Raw genomic sequence first — 19,558 nt, 5'->3', positions numbered from 1 at the left:
GACCTACAAATTTAAAGGAAAGAAATCAGAAGATGTTTATTGTACTTCCCCCTTCCCTATTACAGCTATGTTCCATGGAACCTCCATGAACCAGAAAGAGGCAAATTTGACTTCTCTGGGAACCTGGACCTGGAGTAAGTGCTGTTGCTGCTTCTATGGCCTGGCCTGGGGTGGGGGAGGCAGAGAGATGGCTCCTTGGGGTTGATTAGGAACCATGAGGCCATCTTAGTCGGGCACCATGTTCTCAGGACCCACATGCTCTCCATGAACCTGTTACTCCTGGGGTCTGGGTCTGCTTCCTCTGAGCCCAGACCTCTTCACTGCAGCCCAGAGGCTGCAAATCCCCAGTGTCTGCCCTGCTTTGCAGTATGGTCCAGCCACCTGGGCTGGGACAGGGTCTGCCCCTTTATGGTAGCAAGGCCGTTGGGGTCAGTTTCACTCTTAGGACTCCCCTATACCCTGTCTAATGCCTTTGATCCTCACGTCCCCAATGGGGCTATGCAGAAGGTCCTGGGCTGGGACCAGAACCCAGCTCCCATGGCCTCTGCAGGGAGAGGAGGGGCTGGATAGCTCCACCACCTTGGGATGTTGGGCTTGTCCCCACCCTCCTCTCTGTGTCTTGAGAGTTGCTGATACTGACCTCCCTAGGGCCTTTGTGCTGATGGCTGCGGAGGTCGGATTGTGGGTGATTCTGCGTCCAGGACCCTACATCTGCGGTGAGCTTGACCTCGGGGGCTTGCCCAGGTGAGCAGGGATATGAGTCCAGAGTTGGGCTTGTAGTAAAGTTGTTGGCTTTACTAAACATAATACTTCAGTCTAAAATGAATGAGCACATCCTCTGTGTCTCGCACTGTTACGTGCTTTATATACATCGTCTCAGGCAATGGTTGCAGTAATATGGTGAGGTGTATGTGCCTTTGTCATCCCCATTTTATAGATGACACTTCGTCCTGGTGCCCTGGGTGTGTGACTAAGTGTGCAGAGGGAAAAGCATCAGGATGATCATAGCCTTCTTTCCCCACTGGAGGGAGCTATGCCCAACTCTGTCCTGTGATGCGAAGAATGGGAAGGGAAGCTTTAGACAGAGAAGAATGGGCTAGTTCTGACAATGTCTGATTTTTCTCATATTTTATTAATGGAAGACCAAATTCTCTATACTAAGAGGCCTCGGATCCCCTGCCTTCCCTCTCATTTTTCTTTGCCTTCTCTCATCTGTGATGATTGCCGTCAATGCAAACAACTAAGGTTCAGGGTGAGAATTCAAGAATGCTCTTCTGTTACTGTCACAAGCTGACAGGACTGGCCGTTTAGTCCATGGCTCTGATCCAGGTGAGCTTTTACTTCCCTTTGTCAGGTACAAGCACTGTTTTTCTCTAAGATGAGCACCTTCTCCCATCCCAGCTCAGGAGCAGAAAATACATGACCTTGAAGGAAGAGGGTACTTCAGAGAAGTAGCAGTTCATGGTTAGCTGGAACCCTGTCCAGTACTTTACAGATGATCTGGAGGTGTGCTTCCTGGTTTATTTGCTCCTGCTCTGTGCTGGATGTCTTAGCTCTTAGAGGAAATGCAACCCTCTGCCTAAGGTGTATACGCTGTGCTCAAGAAAAATGTTTTTAATGAATGGAAGAAGAATAGAGGAGAGTATTCAATGAAAGGTTAAACTACCTCTTGTTAAGATGTGAGAGTACAAGTCTTGATAGTAGCTTGTAAAGTGTCATGTGGATGGAGTTGGTATCTTTTCTTCTAAATCTGTGAGAATGGTGCAAAAAGTTGACATGGACATATCCCTTCAGGACCCCTGAGTGCTCCAGGACCATGGACATGAGCTCAAAGGATGTAAAACTGCCAAAGCCCCACCCCACTTACCCTCACCTATACCTTCCCATCTCAGACACTGAGCTTGTCTCCTTTTGCCCCCAGCTGGCTGCTGCAAGATCCCAAGATGATATTGAGAACAACCTACAAGGGCTTTGTTGGAGCAGTTGATAAATATTTTGACCACCTGATTTCCAGAGTTGTTCCTCTCCAGGTAAAGCAAATCTCCTGTTCCTTCTTTCCTATCTTTGCTTTAGGAAAATGGTTTTTCTGGCTTGTTCACAGGATAGACCATGCCCAGTCTCTATGAGAACTGAAGCCGACATTCTTGCAATTTTCAATTCTAGAACCTCGTCTTAAGTATACCCTTTACCCTAAGGTTTCTAGAAAGACACACATCATACAAGAGACTGACAAAGGTTGTTCATTTGTGGTTGTCATTGTTCTGAATGTAACTGATATTCATTAAGCTCACTGATCTTCATACTGTTTATTTTTACTCTTAAATTATCTTTGTTGTTTCAAATAGTTAATACAGGCCCTTGGTGATAAAACTCAAGAGTATAAAAGAGTTTTTGGTGAAATAATTCTTCCCTCTTACCTTGAGCCAAAGCCATTCAATTGTCTTTTCAGAAGATAATCAATTTTGCCAGATTTTTATGTATCTTTCCAGAGATTTCCTACACATATGGAAGCAAATTATTTATACATACACTTACACTTATATGTGTGCATTTATGCATACCTTTGCATAAAAAAATACATAATTCCCACTGGACTTTTTTTCATTAAAAATATACTCTTGAAACCCTTTCTTTTTAATATCTGCTTAGTACCCCACAATTTGAATATATCATAATTTATTTAACTAGTACCTCATCATAGAAATTTGATTTTTCAAGTTTATGCTGTAATGCATAACTTGGTTCATATGTCATTTTGTACCTGTGTGAGTATTTTACTCTTGCTTACATTTCAGTTTGTTTTCGTTTCATAAGTGCACAGAGCACAGACACCATGCATTTTCCTTCCTTCATGGAGTCTCCAGATCTATGCAAGGTAACCACAGCATGCAGACCAGTCTGGGATTAAAAAAAAAAAAAAAATTATATCCTGCAGTCTACAAGGCAACAATTATTTGGTCATTATGTTTGATTTTTAAAATACAACTCTCTTCCAAACAAGAGGAGACACATGGTTGTTATTTAAATAAAAATAAATCTCGGGGCACCTGGGTGGCTCAGTGGGTTAAAGCCTCTGCCTTCGGCTCAGGTCATGATCCCAGCGTCCTGGGATCGAGCCCCGCATCTGGTTCTCTGCTCAGTGGAGAGCCTGCTTCCCTTCCTCTCTCTCTCTGCCTGCCTCTCTGCCTACTTGTGATCTCTGTCTGTCAAATAAATAAATAAAATCTTTAAAAATAATAAAAATAAATCTTGTTTTGAGAGCATATATCTTGATAAAACTTGAGCAAGGATAAAAACCAGTTATTAGGTAGTAGACCAATAGCTTATTATCTTAGACTCTTTTTTTGGGGGGGAATATGATGCGGATCTAACTCTTTGTAGCTAATTCTCAATTGTGAATTATGAATTACTCTTAGAATAATTTTAAAGAAAAGAAACTGCAGATTAGGAATGAAAATAAAGGGAAAGACAGATTAGGAATAATGTCTCTGCCGTACAGCTTTAGGAGAGATAAGCAATGCTGTGGGGAAGAAGACATCATCATTAGGATTAAACTCTGGGTCTCTTAGGCGGAGTTGAGGTACATCTTTCATTGGAAGGGCTGAAAACCCTATGTTTCTGGCTGCATTTCTGCCATATAGGTGGTAAAGATGCAGGGGCAAAAATCTCTAAGCCTTAAAACTAGAACGATTTCGAATGTTTGCCTGGAAATTCAAGCACAAGTACAAATACCACATACCATCAGTACAGATGCAGCAAGCAAAGTGAATTTACAAATTCCCCACTGGAATCATGAGGTAGGAGATCCTAGGAAATTTTTAAGAAGCAAGAAATTTCAAGTGCAAATGAAATTTATAAGCCTTATTATTACTAAATTGTTAGTATCTTAAGGTTTTCTATCTGGTTGTCTTCATTGTGTTAAGTATTATATTTAAATAATTTTTAGAGTATCTTTCCTATTTCACTTGGGACTTTTATTCTTCTAACACTGTTTTATAAGGTCAACTGTGAATTTATGATGCAGTTTTTAGGAATCTCACCCTTCAGGTTGGGGAGAAGATATGGTTCAATAATACAAACAATTTTTCTTAATTCATTAGTGTGGAATACTTATGTTCACTCAGCAAGGAATTAATAAGCAGCTGCTATGTGCCAGGTGCTGTGTAGGAGCTAAGCTTCCAGTGATGAGAAGGACAGACATGGTTCCTGCCCCATGAAGACAAACGGTCACTTCCAGTGTGAGGAGAAATTGCTGCAGTAGGAGAAGTGCAGGGCACCCCTCATAGGGTAGAAACAGGAGAGAAAGGGAGGTTCAGGGTATGACTTTCCAGAAAAAGTAACTTAAACAGTGACCTGAGGCATGGGCAGGCATTAGCAATGGTCAGGAGTCTCCAGCATGGGTAAAGGTCAGAGAGCAAGGAATGGAATGAGGAATTTGAAGACCTGGAAGAAGTTCAGCTTGTGTGGGGCATAGAAATTGAGGTAGGAAAGAGGGAAAAAATGAGGCTGTAGAGGAAAACCCACCACACACGCTCATTCTCTCCTGTCCCATTGTCCAAAAGGGAATACCTCACTCTGCAATTGGCGGTTACCCTATAGGCAATAGGGGAGAATGAGGGGTGGGGGATGAAGTGGTCAGGCTGTCAAGAGCTCACCCTGCCTTCAGTATGGAGAGGCTTCTTTCTGCAGTTCAGTGTGGAAGGACGTTGAAAGATTAAGTTAAACATTAAAAACTTACAATTTCAGTATAATTTCAGCTAGGTTACTGTTGATGACGGGGCACAACAGCATGGGAAGAATTACCATGGTGGCTTGAGGGGCGGAGTCAAAGTGAGAAAGCCAAACAACCAAACCAAACCAAACAGAACAAAGCGGGAATGCAGAGAAAAGTGAGTGTAGACAACCGGTAACTCTTTGAAGACGCAGGGCTCTTAAGAAGGAGAGAGCAAGATTCTCTCTGCCTGCCTCTCTGCCTACTTGTGATCTCTGTCAAATAAATTAAAAAAAAAAAAAAAAAAAAAGGAGAGAGCAAGAGAACCGTGGGTGGGGAAACAGTCCTGAGGTGCATGAGCTCTCCCTCTCTGCTATGAGGGTTCCAAATAAGTTTCCATGATACTGGAGGTCAGTTGGTTTGGAAGGAAAGATTGAAGGTTGAAGGTAGAGGGAACAGGGCAGAGAGCACGCAGTAGGAGGCAGGGGGACTCCACACACAAGTGGTGGCGTTATCCTAAGGCAGGGGGACGAAGGAACACCTCTTTCATTTGTTGGGGGAAATGAATAGGGTGGGCATGCAAGCAGAGGAGTTTGTAGGTTTGAGATTCATATTTAAGCAGATAATTAGTATGAGAAATGGAGGGAAAACTGTGGGACTTTGTGCTTGAAGGGAAACTGTGAAAGACTAGGGAAGGCAGGCCTCTGTGCATAACTGAAGTGCCTGGAGGTGACTGACTCCAGGACCCGGGGGTGGAGAGGGAGCACTGAAGGAACACGAGGTAACTACTTGGATCAAAGCTCACCCACAAGGTGTGTGATCTTAGCAGGAAACTCAGAGACTGCAGGCTTTTTTCACCAGTCACTTCACATTCCCCCTTGATCTCCTTGTTTCTCAGTACCATAAGGGAGGCCCCATCATTGCAGTGCAGGTGGAGAATGAATATGGTTCATTTGCCAAGGATAAAGATTACATGCTTTATGTTCGAAAGGTAAGAGACACTTGGTATGTTGTTCTCATATTTGCATCCTTCCTTCCTCACTCTGTCACTTTTATAGGCATGCATTTTTGAGGCCCTGCTGCATGGGTGACCCTATGGTAGGTGCTATGGATGATAATATGTGAAATCAAGTTCAGAGTCTCCGTGAGTCAGCAAAGTTGTCAGGATGTACTCAAATAACTTTTTTAGGAGATAAAACATGATGTGGAAAGATTATTCCTTTCTGTTGCTATCTCTGTGACCCATAATTCTTAAATTCTCTCATCCTGCAGCTTTCTGACCTGTAGTGTTAACATTCTTTCTTTTATTGTCTTTGTTCCTCCATGGGGAGAATGTCTCAGGCCAGGAAATAACTGGAGTCTTGCCTGGTTGCCTTTCTGATGGGTCAGACCCCTTCCTGTCCCTGATTTCCCACAGTGAAGAACCTGGACCTCCTCCTCAGGTTGCTAAGCAGAATGTGAGGTTGCATGTTAGTTGTGTCCACACAGAGACCCCTGGGTGGGGTGACCTGCCAAGCAGTGGGAAAGAGTGGGGAGCAGCTGCCAGCTGGGCAAGGAAGAACGAGTACGTGACAAAAGGGGAAGAAGGACAGGGCTGGGCTCCCTGGACATCCTGGCTCCTGCCATACAGCTGTAGCCTCTGGGGCTGGACAAGATCTATGAGGGATTCCCACCTCTAACTTTTTTCAGGGGCATCATATTAGACCCCCTTCAAATCAATCTCATTCCGTTAGCATTGTGTTTTCTTGATTACCAGATATACTACTTGACTACCTTACCAGGCCTAGACATGGCTTAGTGAACATGTACGACACACAGATAGGGTCCTCTTGCCCTCTGGCCATCTGTCTGCTCCTCAGCCCTTAGTAAATACAATTTGCAAATTAGATTCCCCCCATTCCCTGAAGCCATGACAGACTTCCTTGCTTCCTTTGAGTATCCAGTTAGGATCCAAGTTTTATAAAGTTTATCTGTGGTCCCCACAGCCTTGGCCTCTTCCCTTCAAGCACAAAGTGCTTCATTTCTCTCTTTCTCTTGGATTTAGAGCCTCCCTCAAGTGCTTCCCCATAAACATCAACCTTGTGTTTTTTTCTCATGAGGCTGTGTCCATGGCTGGCAGAGCCCGTAACTCAGCTACCTTTGTGGTCATCCTTGGGAATAACACAGGCTGGGACAGAGATCAAGGTTCCCCTAATTTACTGAATTGCAGATGGTCAGACTCAAAATTCAAACCTTTCTCTCTAGCTCACACATTGCCCAAGTGAGCCCAAGCTATATTTTTTCCCTAATTTCCTTATGTTTCCTTCTTCTTATGGGAGTAAGGGAAGTAGGTTCATTTTGTCCAGTTTTCTCCACAGGCCCTGCTGAAAAGAGGGATTGTGGAACTGCTCATGACCTCGGATGATGCAGAAAATCTGCTAAAAGGCCACATGAAAGGAGGTACAAATTTAGACTTGTTTTAAGGAAGAACCAAGGCTCTTCACCAGCCAGCTTGAATCTTGAACCAGGTATCTCAGATGTCTCTTTTTCCCATGTACATTGAAGAGAACTCCAGAAACTTGATACCGAAGAGGACTCAAGGTCCAAGTGAAGAGCTCACAAAAACCCCATCTCTTTCCCTCATTCATGTTGTCTTTAAACAGAGCTGTAATCAAGATCTTATGGCCTCAGTACCCTTTTTGTAATCTTTCCATGGGTCAAGAATCTGGATTGGTGCTGGGCATGGCTTAGAATCCAGGTCTTCTAAGAGAAAACTCTTCCAATGGAGAGCTACATGGAGAATCAGAAGATAACACATGTGTCAGGAAGCTGGCATAGGCCAAGTTCTAGTCCTGGGATCTTACAGCTGGAGGTCACTGTGCACTTGGAGTGGAGTTCATCCTAGAGAGTGAGGTAACAGAACAGTTCAGACCAGAATCATAAGGTGACAAGAGTGAGGGAAATGACCAAGGTATTATCAGCAGCCATTTGAATCCAGGGGCGTATCTGTTAGGTAGTCCTTATTTCAGACCTGTTACTTCCATATATTGCTGTTCTCCCTTTCTTTTTGGTGGCTCTTCCCCTTGTTATTATGGTCTGGTGGGAAGTATGCTGAACTTGGATCAGGAAACTTGTATTCTGTTCCTAGGTCTAATCAAGTTGTATGATCTTGGCCTATTCTACTTCTCTACACAAAATGTGATGAATTTTAACTGCCCTTCTTATCTTACATTGTCCTTACAAGTGTCCAGTGATGGGAGGACGTGTATGGCAGCACTTTGTACTTTGCAAAGTGGACTATGAGTCGAGTCCTGTTATCCTTCCTACTTAGCACATCTTCCTTCTGTGTGCAGGGTGTGGGCCTGCAACCACCCCCTGCTGGCACTGGCACAGTACCTCCTGCAGCACCTGTCTCTTCTCTCTATAGTTCTGGCCACCATCAATATGAACAAATTTGAGAAGAGTGCTTTTGAGCAGCTTTCCCACCTGCAGGTAAGGATGTCTTAGAGATGAAGAGTCTTTCCTCCTTTGCCTGTCCAAACCTCCTTAGCCTGTGCAGCTGGTGTTCAATAGGAACAGTCTTGGTAAGGAAACTGCTGCTTCCCTGCAACCCCCAGGGCCTCAGCTGGGTTCCAAAGCAATCTGGCGAATTCATTCATGCCTTTTGTTATGGGGAATGAAGAGCAAGTCCTGCTTCTATCGCCATTGTTAGCGAAGCAACCCATGGAGATGACTAGAGCGAAGGTGAGGGAATTATGTGGGGTAAATCAAAGGGAGATGATGTTCTTTTTCCCCTGCAAGGACAGAGTTCAGAAATGGGCTATATACATTGCTGAGAGAGGACTCATACCTAGCTTTGTTGGAGTCAGCCTATTTTAGCCAGACTGCAAATTATGGGAGTGAATAACTGATGTACATGAATTCATTAACAGCCATGGAAAATAGGAGTAGCTCCTATTCCTCTCAGTGGGTTGTCCCTTGTGATAGTTTCAAAGATGGAAAAATCATAGACCATGCCTTTGGGGATTATATCCTTTCTTCACAGAACAGCTGGATTAAGCTCTTAAAGACCAAACTGATTATGGTTTCCTCTGCTTAACACACTTTCCTGGGTCTCCTTTGTGCCCAGGTTAATATCCAAAGCTGGTGCCAGGACCTGCAAGGCTCAGCCCGCACTGTTCTTCTCCCTTAGGCAGGAAAGGCTTCTGCAGAACTGCAAAGTATGGGGCATACTGCTCGCTTGGCCAGAACATCCCAAGGTGCTTCCTCAAGTGCCTTACACCCTCCTACACAAGTTTTAATTAAGGAAGAATTAGTCTTATTTCCTCTTCTCACTGATTTCTATACATCTGACCTAATAAATGGAAGGGACTCTGCCAGGGCTGGATCCATGGCTACCTAGTTTTTAATGGCTATAATAAGTCTCTTTTTTTGTTGTTGTTGGTTCTTTTTCTCTTGTCACTATTTAAAAATTTTTAAATTATTATTGTTATCATTACTATTTTATTTAAATTCAGTTGGCCAACATATAGTACATCATTAGTTTTTGATGTAGTTGTTCAACGATTCATTAGTTGCATGCAACACACAGTGCTCATCATGTGCCCTCCTTAATGCCCATCTCCTGGTTACCCCATTCCCCCACCCACATGACCTTCTGCAACCTGAGGAAGTTTGTTTTCTCGAGTCCAGAGTCTCTCATGGTTTCTCTCCCTCTCTAATTTCTTCCCATTCAGTTATTCTTCCCTTCCCTTATGATCCTCTGCACTATTTCTCACATTCTACATTTGAGTGAAACCATATAATTGTCTTTCTCTGATTGTCACTTTTTTAAAAAGCAACTTAGTTGAAATATAATTTATACACCATTATATCTACCTATTGTAAGTATACAATCCAAGATGTAGAGTTTTACAACCACTACCACAATCTAGAGTTTCCCCACATTCATTAGTGCTAAATCCCCTGCTCCCATCTCTAGCCCAAGGCAAACGCTTACCTGCTTTCCATCTCTATAAATTTGTTTTTTCTGGACATTTTATATAAATGGAATCATACATGATGTAGTCTTTTGTATCTGGTTTCTTTCATGCAGCTTGAATGAAGTTCGTCTGTACTATAGCATGAATCAGTACTTCATTCCTTTTGATGGCCAAGAGGATCACATTCTTGTATCCTATGTCTAAGGTCATAAACAAAGCCACAGGTCATGCAGTTTTTCTCATGTGTCCTTCTTCTTTCATACACTAATATGGTTAAATATGGGTCTTGAAAATTGATCCAGTCTTGTATTCCTGGGACTAATCCTCCTCGATTGTGGTGTATTATATTCCAATGGATTCAATTTGTTCATGTCTTACTGACAAGTTTTGCTTCCACCTTCATGAGGGGTATTGGTCTTTGATTTTCTTTCCTTGTGATGTCTTTATTTTAGAATCAAAGCAATGCTGGCCTCATAAAATGAGTTTGGAAATATTCCCTCCTTTTCTATTTTCTGGGAGAGGTTGTATAGAATCCATAGCGTTTCTTACTTAATGTTTGGTAAAATTCAACAGTGAAACCATCTGGACCTGAAGTTTTCTTAAAGACTTTTAACTAGAAATTTAATTTCTCTAATAGATGTAGCATAATTTAGATTATTTCTTCTTGAGCAACTTTTGGTAATTTGTGTCTTTTAAGGATTTATTCTATGCTGTTTCATCTAAGTTTATGACTTCATGGGCATAGAGTTGTCTGTAATATTCTGTTGATATCCTTCTAATCTTAGTTGTCAGTGGTGGTAGCTCTTCTTTCATTCCTGATATTGGTATGTTTGTGTCTCCTTTTCTTTTTTTTTTTCTTTTTAAAGATTTTATTTATTTGACAGAGATCACAGGTAGGCAGAGAGGCAGGCAGAGAGAGAGAGTGAGAGAGGGAAGCAGGCTCCCTGCTGAGCAGAGAGCCCAATGCGGGGCTCGATCCCAGGACCTGGAGATCATGACCTGAGCCAAAGGCAGAGGCTCAACCCACTGAGCCACCCAGGTGCCCTGTCTCCTCTCTTTTTATCTCAGTCATTGTGATTAAAAGTTTATCAGTTTTGTTGATCTTTTCAGAGAACTAGCTTTTGGCCTTATTTATTTATTTATTTGCTTTATTTTCTTCCTGTTTTCTATTTCAGCGATTTCTTCTCTGCTCTTTAGCATTTTTCTATTTTGCTTCCTTTGGACTGAATCAGATCTACTTTTTCCAGATTGTTTTTTTGTTTGTTTGTTTGTTGGAAGCTGAGATTACTTACTTGAGAATTTTTTCTTTTCTAATGTGAGCATTTATGGCTACAAATTTCCCTGAATGCACTGTTTGATATGCTGTATTTTCATTTTCAAAAATGTTTCAAAAAATGTTCAAAACATTTTAAAATTTCCCTTGAGACTTCATCTTTATTCTATGTATCTGAAATATGTTGCTTAATTTTTGAATCCTTGGAGATTTTCCAGGTATTACTCTGTTTTTGATTTCTAGTTTAATACTGTTAAAATCCAAGAATATACTTTGTATGATTTCTGTTCTTTTACATTTGTTAAGGTTTTATGACTCATAATATGGACAGTTTAGTAAATGTTCCATGTACACTTGAGAAGATGTGTATTTTGCATTTGTTTATATATTTCCATTAGCTTAAGTTGATTGATGGTACTATTTAGGTAATCTCTATTCTTACTGATTTTCTATTTACTTACTGTATCAATTATTAACAGAAGAGTTTTGATATCTTTAAATATAACTGTGGATTTATTCATTAGTCCTTTCAGATCTATCCATTTTTGTCTTGTGTATTTTGAAGCTCTGTTTTTAGTTATATATACATTTAGAATTGTTGTATTTTCTTGGAGAATTCACCCCTTTCTCATTATGTAATGACCATCTTCCTTATTTTGAAGTCTACTATAAATATAGCTATTCCAGCTTTCTTCTGGTTAGTGGTTTGCATGATGTATTTTTCTTTATCCTTCTGCTTTTTGTCTTTTTTTAAAAAAAGATTTTATTTATTTATTTGAGAGACAGGGCACAAGTGGGCCAGAGGGGCAGAGGAAGAGGAAAAAGCAGGTTTCCCACTGAGCAGGGAGCCTGACTTGGGGCTTAATCCCAGGACCCTGGGATCCTGACCTGAGCTGTTAATGACTAACCCACCAAGGTGCACTACTTTTTACCTTTCTTTAAGTATTCGTATATAAAGTGGATTTTTTTTTTATATTTTATTTATTTATTTGACACAGAGAGAGGTCACAACTAGGCAGAGAGGCAGGCAGAGAGAGAGGAGGAAGCAGGCTCCCCACGGAGCAGAGAGCCCGATGCGGGGCTCGATCCCAGGACCCTGAGACCACGACCTGAGCCGAAGGCAGAGGCCCAAACCACTGAGCCACCCAGGTGCCCCTATAAAGTGGATTTTTATGTAGAGTGGATATATATGTAGATAACATATAGTTATGTATTACTTTTTAAAATATTTAATTTGACAGTTTTTGTCTCTTAACTGATACAGTTAGATAATTCACATTTAAAGTGATTATTGGGGACGCCTGGGTGGCTCAGTTGGTTAAGCGGCTGCCTTCGGCTCAGGTCATGATCCTAGCGTCCTGGGATCCAGTCCCATATCGGGATCCTTGCTTGGCAGGGAGCCTGCTTCTCCCTTTGCCTCTGCCTACCTCTCTGCCTACTTGTGATGTTTCTCTCTCTGTCTCTCTCTCTCTGACAAATAAATAAATAAAATCTTTTAAAAAAAGTGATTATTTTTTTTTTTAAAGATTTTTTTTTTTTTTTTTTTTATTTAGTTGGATTAACATCTAGCATCTTGCTAATTCTTTTTCTGTTTTGATAAACACTTATGTTTTTTTCTTCTTTTTTCCCTTTTCTTGACTTAATTGAGCATTTTTTATGATTACATTTTGTCTCCTCTATGGACTAATTACTTTTCTCAGGTTTTAAAGTTTTAGCTGTTGCCTGAGGATTTAAAATACACATGTTAAATTAATCTGAAAGTACTTTCAAATACTGAAATGCTTCACATGTATTATTAATATTTTATAATAATATATTCCTAAATCCTCATTTTAAAGTGCCATTCTATTCTGTTGATTTTTGTTATGCTTTGTCTTGTTTTGGCTTTCCTGGTTTCTGATAAGAAGTCTGTAGTAATTCTTATCTATGGCTTTTGTAGGTGATTTTTTTCTGACTGCCATTAGAATTTTCTCATTCTCTTTGGTTTTTCAGAAGCTTGAGTATAATATACTTAGGCGTGGTTTGTTTCTTAGAGTTTATCCTGCTTGATGTTCTCACAGATTGGATCTGTGGTTTGGTGTCTGTAATTATCTTTAGAAAATTCTCAGCTGGGATGCCTGGGTGGCGCAGTAGGTTAAACCCTCTGCCTTTAGCTCAGGTCATGATTTCAGGGTCCTGGGATCGAGCCCCGAATCAGACTCTCTGCTCAGCAGCGAGCCTGCTTCCCTCTCTCTCTGCCTACTTGTGATCTCTCTCTGTCAAATAAATAAATAAAATCTTAAAAAAAAAAAAAGAACATTTTCGGCCATTACTTAATCACATATTTCCTTTCTTCTCTCTTCTTTTGCAGGCCCAATTACATGTACATAAGATCATCTGATATTGTCTCACACTGCTTGGATGCTAGGTTTTTTTCCTATTCTTTTTCTCTTTATTTTTCAGTTCAGTTTTGGTTAAGTTCTATTCTATTCATATCTTCTTTATCCATTCATCCATCGATGGACACTTGGTTTGTCTTTATACATTGGCTATTGTATAATGCTGTACTGAACATGGGAGTGTGTAAATCTTTCTGAGTTTGTGCTTTAATTTTTTTTCAGATAAATACCCAGATATGGAATTGCTGGATCATATTGTATTTCTGTTATTAATGTTTTGAGGAAACTCTGTATTGTTCTCCATAGTGGTTCTACAAATTTACATTTACAGAATTTTATGAATTTTACACAAATTTACACAATTTACAACAGTGGGTTCCTTTTTCTCTACATCCTCACTAACACTTGTTATTTCTTATCTTTTTGACAAGAGTCATTGTTACAGGTGTGAGATGATATATCATTGTGTATTTGATTCACATTTCCCTGAATTATTAGTGATGTCGAGCATCTTTTCACGTACTTGTTGGGTATCTATATTTCTTCTTTGATAAATATCTATTCATATCTTCTGCCCATTTTTAAATCAGGTTATTTGTTTTTTTGCTATTGAGTTGTATGTGTTCTTTATGTATTTTGGATATTAACTGGTTGTCAGATATATGGTATGGAAATATTTTCTCACATTCAATAGGTTGCCGTTTCATTTTGTTGATGGTTTCCCTTGCTGAACAGAAGCTTAAAGTTTGATGTAGTCTCCATTGTATTTTTGCATTTGTTGCCTTTGCTTTTGATGTCAGATCCAAAAATCATTTCCAAGACCAACATCAGGGAGCTTACTGCCTATGTTTTCTTTTAGGGATCCTTTGGTTTCAGGTCTTACATTCAAGTATTTAATTTATTTTGAGTTAATCCTTATGTAAGGTATAAGATAGGAGTTCAATTTCATTGTTTCATGTGGCTGTCCCTATTTTCCTAACACCATTTATTGAAGAGACTAAACTTTCCCCCAATTTATATTCTTGGCTTCTTTGTTGTAAGTTAATTGACCATATATGTGTGGGTCTATTTCTGGGCTCTCAGTTCTGTTCTTCATTGTTTGATTTATGGATGTTAAACCATTCTTGCATTGCAGAGATAAATCCCACTTGTTCATGGTGAATGATTCTTTTAATGTGTTGTTGAACTTAGTTTGCTAATATTTTATTGAAGATTTTTCATATATGTTCATCAAGTATATTGACTTGATATTTTCTATTCTTGCAGTGTGCTGGTCTGGTTTTGGTATCAGGGTAATGCTAGCTTTGGAAAATGAGGTCAGAAATACTTCCTCCTTCTATTTTTTGGAAGTTTGGAAAGGATTGGCATTAGTTCTACTTTAAATGTTTAGCAGAATTCACCCGTTAATCCATCTGGTTTGGGACCTTTGTTAGGATGTTTTTGATTCTCTGTAGTTTCATGATTCAGTCTTGGTAGGTTGTATGTTTCTAGAAATTTATGTATTTCATCTTGGTTGTCCAATATTTAAGCATATTCATTGCATGTTCATTGCAGTCTCTTATCTTCTTTATATTAATGTGGTATCAATTATAACATGTCCTCTTTTATTTCTGATTTTATTTATGTGAATCTTCTGTCTTTTTCTTGGTAAGTTTAGTCAATAGTTTGTTTATTTTGTTATCTTTTTTTTAAAAAAAACAGCCCTTAGTTTTATTGATTTTTTTTTTTTAAGATTTTATTTATTTATTTGACAGACAGAGATTACAAGCAGGCAGAGAGGCAGACAGAGAGAGAGGGGGAAGCAGGCTCCCTGCTGAGTAGAGAGCCCGATGCCGGGCGCAATCCCAGGACCCTGGGATCATGAACTGAAGGCAGAGGCTTAACTCACTGAACCATCCAGGCACCCCTTATTGATCTTTTCTATTGTGTTTTTATTCTCTCATTTATTTCTATTGTGTTCTTTATTATTTCCTTTCTTCTATTAACTTTGGGCTTAATTAGTTCTTTTTTAGTTCCTTGAGGTGTCACGTTAGGTTGTTTATTTGAGATCTTGCTTTTTAATGTAGGCATTAATCATACAAATTTACTTTTTAGACAGCTTTTGCTGCATCCCTTAAGTTTTGATATGTAGTTCTATTTTCATTTGCCTCAAGATTTCTTGATTTCTTTTTTGATTTCTTATTTGACCCATTGATTGTTCAGTATCATGTTTAATCTTTATATACTTTTGAATTTTCCAGTTTTCTTCTTGTAATTTATTTCTAGTTTTATACTATTATGTTTGGAAAAGAGCTTGATAGGATCATCTTATATTTATTAACCTTATTAAGTAAATATTTACAAATGTTATATCCTCTTGTTGGATTGACCTCTTTTTATTGCTCCCCTATATAATGACCTTCTTTATCACTTATTACAGTGTTTGTCTTAAAGTTTATTTTGTGTGATATGAGTATAGCTATCCCAGTTTTCTTTTGGTTTCCATTTGTATGGAATATCTTTTCCATCTCTTGCTTGCAATATATGTATGTCCTTAAATGTTCAGTAAGTCTTCTGTAGGCAGCATATAGATGGGTCTTAATTTTTTTACCCATTCCACTATTCTGTGTTTTTTGATTAGAAAATTTAGTCCATTTACTTTTATTTATTTTGTTTATTTTTAATTTTTTAAGATTTTATTTATTTATTTTTCAGAGAGAGAGATAGGGAGAGAGAGAGAGAAAGAGCAAGCACTGGGAGCAGCAGGCAGAGGGAGAAGCAGGTTCCCTGCTGAGCAAGGAACCTGATGCAGGACTTGATTCCAGAACCCTGTGATCATGACCTGAGCCAAAGGCAGATGCTTAACTGACTGAGCCACCCAGGCATCCCTATTTTATTTTATTTTTTAAAAGATTTTATTTATTTATTTGAGAGAGAGAGAGAACAAGAACAGGGGAGAGGGACAGAAGGAGAGGGAGAAGCAGACTCCCCGATGAGCAGGGAGCCCAACACAGGACTTGGTCCCAAGACCCTGGGATCATGGCCTGACCTGAAGGCAGATGCTTAACCAACCAAGCTACCCAGGTGCTACTCCATTTACTTTTAAAGTCATTATTGATAGTTAATGTACTTATTGCCATTTTGTTCATTGTTTGATGGCTGTTTTATAATTCCTTTGTTTCTTCTTTTCTTGCTCCCTTCTTTTGTGATTAGATGATTTTCTCTAAAGGTATGCTCAGATTCCTTTCTCTTTATCCTTCATATATCTACCATACGTTTTGCTTTTTGATTACCATGAGGCTTGCATAGAACAACTTAAATTTTTATAAGTCTATTTTAAGTTGGTAACAACTTAGTTCAAACACATTCTAAAATTACATTTTTACTACCCTCCCCCACGTTTTGTGTTCTTGATGTCAGAATTTATTCCCAATTCTGCAATAATTATTTTCTTTCAAGCTTCTAATACACTGTATTATGCAAAATGTAGTCCTTTTACCAGCTTGTGAACCCCATTCTGTAATTACAAATACGATATTGTCAATATATTATAGGGTATGCTTTCTACTTGGAAGAAATTTGTGCTGGTACTCTGTGCTGGTACTAAAATCTTCAACAAAAAGCAATTTCTTTCTACATTTGTTCAACACCTGATAGAACTTCAGGACTTTGGCAGTCATTTTTTTTTTTTTTAATTTATGCTTTGAAGTTTCAGATGTCCATTGGATGCATAGAAGATGTTGTTTGTGTTTCTATTTCTCATTTTTCATTATGATTTTGAGGATTTCCAAGAGGAGTATGTCAAGTGCACCAATAGCACAGTAACTTTTGAATACTAGAAATCAGTCTTCCCTCTTTAATACAAATGGTATTTATTTAATAAAAGTTTCCAGTGAAAAATAATAACTACCAAAAAAGAAGAAAATGGAAGCCAGGGAGTATACACTTAATTCAGGAAATAGAATATAATATCAAAAATGCTTATTAATATGCATAAAGATATGAACAAGATTATTTATGTGTGAGAGAAGAGTAAGATATTAAGGAAAAGGACCAGAGGACCAAAAAGAATCTTTGACCTTAAAATCTAATATTAAAAGTTAAATATGAGTTGGAGGTAAAGTTGAGGAAATTTCCTAGAAATAGTACGAGTCAGTAGGATATAAAATATGAGAGAACATAAATGTCTCATAAGATCAATTTAGAAGGCCCAACATCTTACTAATAGCAGTTATCAAAAGAGGACAAAGAACACAGAAAAAAGGAAATTACAAGTAACTAATGTAAGAAAACTTCCTTTAACTGAAGGATATGTATCTCTAAATTGAAAATACTCCTCAAATGGTCAACACAATAAATAATTAAAAAAAGATCCATATTGTAAAATTTACATTATTCAGAAAGAAAAACCATAGGCTTACTATATACCAAACAATGAGAATCAGGATTTTTAAGTATTGGCATTGGATAACACAAAGCAATGAAATATACTTTTAAGATTTTGAGGATAAATGAGTTTCAACTTAGAATTTTATACTCAGTCTAAATATGAAGAAACTGTATTGCAGCATACAGATATTTAAGGGCTCAGATCACTTATTTTCTATACACCCATTTTATGTAAATGTTTGGAGGATGTAGAAATAAGGGATTAAGCCAAGATAGAAGAACACTTAGAATCCAGAAAACACCGTATTCAACTCCAGGGTTCAGCTGAGAAAAGGCCTTGGAGGACAGGTCTTCAGGCTTACAGTAAGACCTTTTTTTTTTCTTTCTTCCAATTTTCAGTATGATTATTTTTGATCATGGCAGGATGCTGGAGGACTCCAGGAGTAAAACTGAGAATGCGCAATATGAATGCCTGACATATTCCCTAAGAGAAGACCACCATAATTTTCCATTGTAATATCCATGGGATATTAACTGCCTCTCCTGTTGTGCAGAAGATGTCAACTTTTTAAAAAAGAATGTGCATTATTCTGGAGCATTGAAAATGTTGGGCTAGATGTGGATGCAGGTATCAGACAAAAGCCTATGGTGTCTGACAGTTTAGGTCACCAGTAACATGAATTTTAAAAGAGATGCCCATGTTTTAAGGCAAGAGTTAGTTCAGAAGTTTTGAGAAATGGTATTGCTTTGATACGTTCTCCTCTACTTTTAGGTAATGAGTCGTTTACATTCCAGATGCAATAGGGTGTATTGGTTAAGAGTGTGGAGTCCAGCTACTCTGGCTGAACTCAAATCCCAGTTCTAGTACTTCCTAGCTGTGTGAACTTGGATGGGTTATCTCACCTTATTTTCTTCATTTGCAAAACAAAGACTCATAATATCTACTTAATAGTTTGTCACAAAGAACAAAGTAAGTGAAGTACTTCAAGCAGTACTCGGTACATAGTAAAAGTTTGATCATTAGTCATTTTAATATGATAATAATTGCTTTATATAGATACAAAGTATAATCCATAAAGACATAGTAACATTTATGAATTGTTATATATCGAAGTGTTTATTAACAAATATATACAAAGTAAGAATTTTTGGAAATAAAAAATAAATAAATAATAATTACAGTGGATCAATACAGATGAGGTAGAATAAAATTTGCTTTACTACAAAGCTGTGATCACCAAGACAGCGTGGTACTGGCATAAAAACAGACACATAGACCAGTGGAACAGAGTGGAGAGCCCAGATATGGACCCTCAACTCTATGGTCAAATAATCTTCGACAAAACAGGAAAAAATATTCAATGGAAAAAAGACAGTCTCTTCAATAAATGGTGCTGGGAAAACTGGACAGCAATATGTAGAAGAATGAAACTCGACCATTCTCTTACACCGTACACAAAGATAAATTCGAAATGGATAAAAGACCTCAACGTGAGACAGGAATCTATCAGAATCCTAGAGGAGAACATAGGCAGTAACCTCTTTGATATCAGCCACAGCAACTTCTTTCAAGATATGTCTCCAAAGGCCAAGGAAACAAAAGCGAAAATGAACTTTTGGGACTTCATCAAGATCAAAAGCTTCTGCACAGCAAAGGAAACAGTCAACAAAACAAAAAGGCAACCCACGGAATGGGAGAAGATATTTGCAAATGACAGTACAGACAAAAGGTTGATATCCAGGATCTATAAAGAACTTCTCAAACTCAACACACACAAAACAGATAGTCATATCAAAAAATGGGTAGAGAATAACATTTAAATATGGAGAAAATGAATGGAATACCTGATAGGTCGATAGTTGATAG

The 19,558-nt window shown here is 38.7% G+C and overlaps 1 protein-coding gene across 1 annotated transcript in view; it reads left to right on the top strand.

The window, feature by feature from the left end:
* The window catches only part of GLB1L3 (galactosidase beta 1 like 3), a 41,358-nt gene that overhangs the window by 6,622 nt on the left and 15,178 nt on the right, over positions 1-19,558 (top strand). The window contains exons 4-9 of the mRNA XM_046016668.1: positions 66-134; positions 649-744; positions 1,922-2,030; positions 5,610-5,702; positions 7,069-7,150; positions 8,118-8,182. Of these exons, the coding sequence (XP_045872624.1) occupies positions 66-134; positions 649-744; positions 1,922-2,030; positions 5,610-5,702; positions 7,069-7,150; positions 8,118-8,182 (514 nt within the window). The remainder of the gene's footprint in view (positions 1-65; positions 135-648; positions 745-1,921; positions 2,031-5,609; positions 5,703-7,068; positions 7,151-8,117; positions 8,183-19,558) is intronic.

Source organism: Meles meles, chromosome 8, assembly GCF_922984935.1.
Source record: "Meles meles chromosome 8, mMelMel3.1 paternal haplotype, whole genome shotgun sequence".
In the NCBI taxonomy this organism is placed as follows: Eukaryota; Metazoa; Chordata; class Mammalia; order Carnivora; family Mustelidae; genus Meles; species Meles meles.
This window is presented reverse-complemented; position numbering and strand designations above follow the sequence as displayed.